Here is a 3,130-nt window from a genome sequence, read left to right as displayed (position 1 = left end):
TGTTATATGTGATGTGACATAACAGAACTAAATGGCTATTGCAATTAGATGTTATCACATAGGAATTTGATATTTATTTTTTAACAAATGTCTATTCCTGACTTAATAAAATTGATTCAACCAAAAATGATTCAACCAAAAATGAGTATAAAACAAATAGAAATGGACAGAGCATAGTAATGTTCGGTCATCTCGAAAGCAGCTATTAAGAATACCAAGTAACGTGAATCACAGCGATCCCAATAGAGGTACTAAATTTGTCACAAGGAGATAATCAAGTGGAAAAATTCCCTTTTGTACTTTATGAGCAAATACTCATATGAAAGATGTCTGAGGTCTGTCCTAGGTAGGTAAACACAAGGAAGGAACAGGAGGGGATAGAGAGAGAGAGCTAGGAAAGGAGAAGAAAAAAAGGTAGAGATGACTGTAATCATAACAGGGTGTAAAGATACGTTGCTGAACCTCAATTAAGCATCAAGACAATTATGATTGTATGAATCTGAAGGGAATGCGCAAGTGTGAGCATTCAGTCTCTGGGATGGGGAGGAAGAGGTGGAAAAATGGGACCGTAATGCCCAAATGGAGTATTAGTCATATGAGCCTGTATCTAAAGCCATGAGTTCTACATATGCATAATATCAATAACAAAGCTTACCCACTGCAAAAGAGAAGGGCTCTCTGTGGTAACCGGTTATTTCTAAATAGAATTTTATGACCTGATTCAGTTACATCTCCATTAAAAAAAGAAAAGTAGATTGCGTACATTGGGGTTTATTGGGTAATTTAAAAAAAAAAGTAATTGTGTGCAGAATACAGTACATCAGCTATCTGGGATCTATCTTGCACTGCTGTGATTTAGTGAAATTCTGTTTGCTAAGGGCTGCTGTACTTTAATATTCTTTGCACTTTAGTAAACTGCCACAACAAAAGTAATTTTTGCGCCCCAGGAGCTTTTGTCATAATGTGCTAGTTCACACAGTGTATTGGCACATTATGGCAGACTTGCCTTGCTAGTGATACCCCTCCTGTGCTGCAATATCAGCGCTCTCTCCTGTCACTGTTACTTCTGTCTTTTTCCAGCCTCTTGATTGGCCAGGCAGTTTGATGCCACTGCAGCAAATGCAAGTTAGTCTACACCAGGGGTCTCAAATTCAATTTAGTCGGGGGCCACCGGACACATTTTTTAGTCTTGGGGCCGCTACAACATACGGTACCAGTTTTATTGTATGCACGTGTTACAAGCTGCATTCACCGATTCAAATGAATGATCGGTGACAGCTGCTGCATGTAAACGCCTGCACACCGCATGTAATCGTATGTGAAAGGATTACATGCTGTTAGGAATCACTCTCCCTGGATACACAGGAATCCCTAATCGCACCTGAATAAAATTTCCTTCCAAGCCCCCTCACCTGCTTGCATCTTTGCAGGGAGCAGGCACATCATTCCTTGGTGATCTAGTGGTGGTTAGTAAGGTCTAGTGCAGACCTTACTAATGAGCCATTCGGCCAGAGCTCAGAACTGACAGAGATCCGGCCGGAGCTGACATCAGTAGCTCTGAGGTCTGCATCCGACAGAGATGCAGACCGTGTAGCTTCTCCCGCATGTCGGGCACTCGGTCCGTGACCCAGTACCCGACTTGTCAGCTGGCTGCGGGCCACATAGTACCAACTCGAGGGGCCGTTACTTTGAGACCCCTGGTCTACACTGAGCTCTACATGTGCCTCTCGGTGTACACAAACTAGGACAGGCAGGAAGAAGCAATTATGACAGAAGATACATACAGAGTGTCTCATGTCATCAAAAACCCCACTTGTCAGCATTTGTTTACAAATAGTTTCCTTGCGTTCGCTCACTTCTCGATCCTGTCACTGCTCTCTGCCGTGACGGAAGGGACTGGATTATCCCCTCCAAGCCCCCCGCTCCGATCCTCCAGCGCTGACGGGGGAGTCGGGTGGGTACAGCTGGCTCTGCCTCTAGATAGGCAGAGCCAGCTGTCACTCGCGCAGCTGGACGGATCCAGACATAGTTGTCAGGATCCGCTTCAGCTGTAGCTCGTGGTATACTGAGCTTAGGGTGACGTGAGGACGCTAGTTTGTGTCCTCCCGTTACCCTAAGGAGAACTATGGGGAAAAGCCCTGACCCCATAGTTCTCCTTTTTAATTATTTAGATCACCTTGGGGGTGTCTAGTTTCCAATAAAGGGTGACTTTTGATGTTTGTACTATACTGACCTTTTTATTATGTTTTAGAACAGAAACTATGGGAAGCATGGTTTTTTCCGTTTTTTTTTTAAATAGTAAAAAAATAAAACCCAGTGGTTATTTAAATATCACCAAAAGAAAGCTTTCTCAAAGATATAAAATGAAGGTATGGTATTGCACGATGCAAGCAGTTGTCAAACTATCACAGCACAGAAAAATGTCCTGGTAATGACCTAGGTATATACAGTCTGGTATGCAAGTGGTTAAGGTAATTTGCTTGCTGGCATATGCTTAGGTTTTAAGACTAGCCATTAATACTCAAACACAATTGTAAAGTACTCTATAATATAAATATTGTGCTTTTGTTTATCCATGTAGCTGCTGGAGCCTGTTCTTCTTTTGGGCAAGGAGCGATTTGCTGGCGTTGACATCAGAGTCCGTGTGAAGGGTGGTGGACATGTCGCTCAAGTTTATGGTGAGATTTGTCCTAAGCTTTTATAAATATGCAGACATATGAACATAGTGTATTCTGATATTCCTCCAGTAGGACCCTGCATAATTTTTCTTTTTCTTTTACAGCAATTCGCCAGGCTATTTCCAAATCATTGGTGGCTTATTATCAGAAATGTAAGTTTCTATTTGTATTTATATTTTTCAGTTCATATATTTTGTGAAAAATGCATTTTCATTTTAGCATGTTGCTCAATTTCCTGGTTCAGGGCTAAAAACAACCTTTTTTAAAAAAAATTTTTTTAATATGCCTGGTAGAGTTAATGCAGTGATAAAATGCATACCGTATATACTCGAGTATAAGCCGGGATTTTCAGCCCATTTTTTTGGGTGAAAAGTGCCCCCCTCGGCTTATACTCGAGCCAGCGCGTCATCTTACTTACCTCGCCGAGCGTCGCGTCACTGCTGCTCGGTGTG

General features: G+C 42.1%; 1 protein-coding gene across 1 annotated transcript in view; it reads left to right on the top strand.

Annotated features, from left to right (window-relative positions):
* RPS16 (ribosomal protein S16) overlaps positions 1-3,130 on the top strand; it is an 8,545-nt gene that overhangs the window by 1,584 nt on the left and 3,831 nt on the right. Inside the window, exons 4-5 of the mRNA XM_018552913.1 lie at positions 2,582-2,678; positions 2,783-2,830. Of these exons, the coding sequence (XP_018408415.1) occupies positions 2,582-2,678; positions 2,783-2,830 (145 nt within the window). The remainder of the gene's footprint in view (positions 1-2,581; positions 2,679-2,782; positions 2,831-3,130) is intronic.

This window comes from Nanorana parkeri, unplaced genomic scaffold (genome assembly GCF_000935625.1).
Source record: "Nanorana parkeri isolate BGI_ZX_2015 unplaced genomic scaffold, ASM93562v1 scaffold101, whole genome shotgun sequence".
Lineage (NCBI taxonomy): Eukaryota > Metazoa > Chordata > Amphibia > Anura > Dicroglossidae > Nanorana > Nanorana parkeri.
Note: the sequence above shows the minus strand (reverse complement) of the source record. Positions and strands in the feature narration are given on the sequence as shown.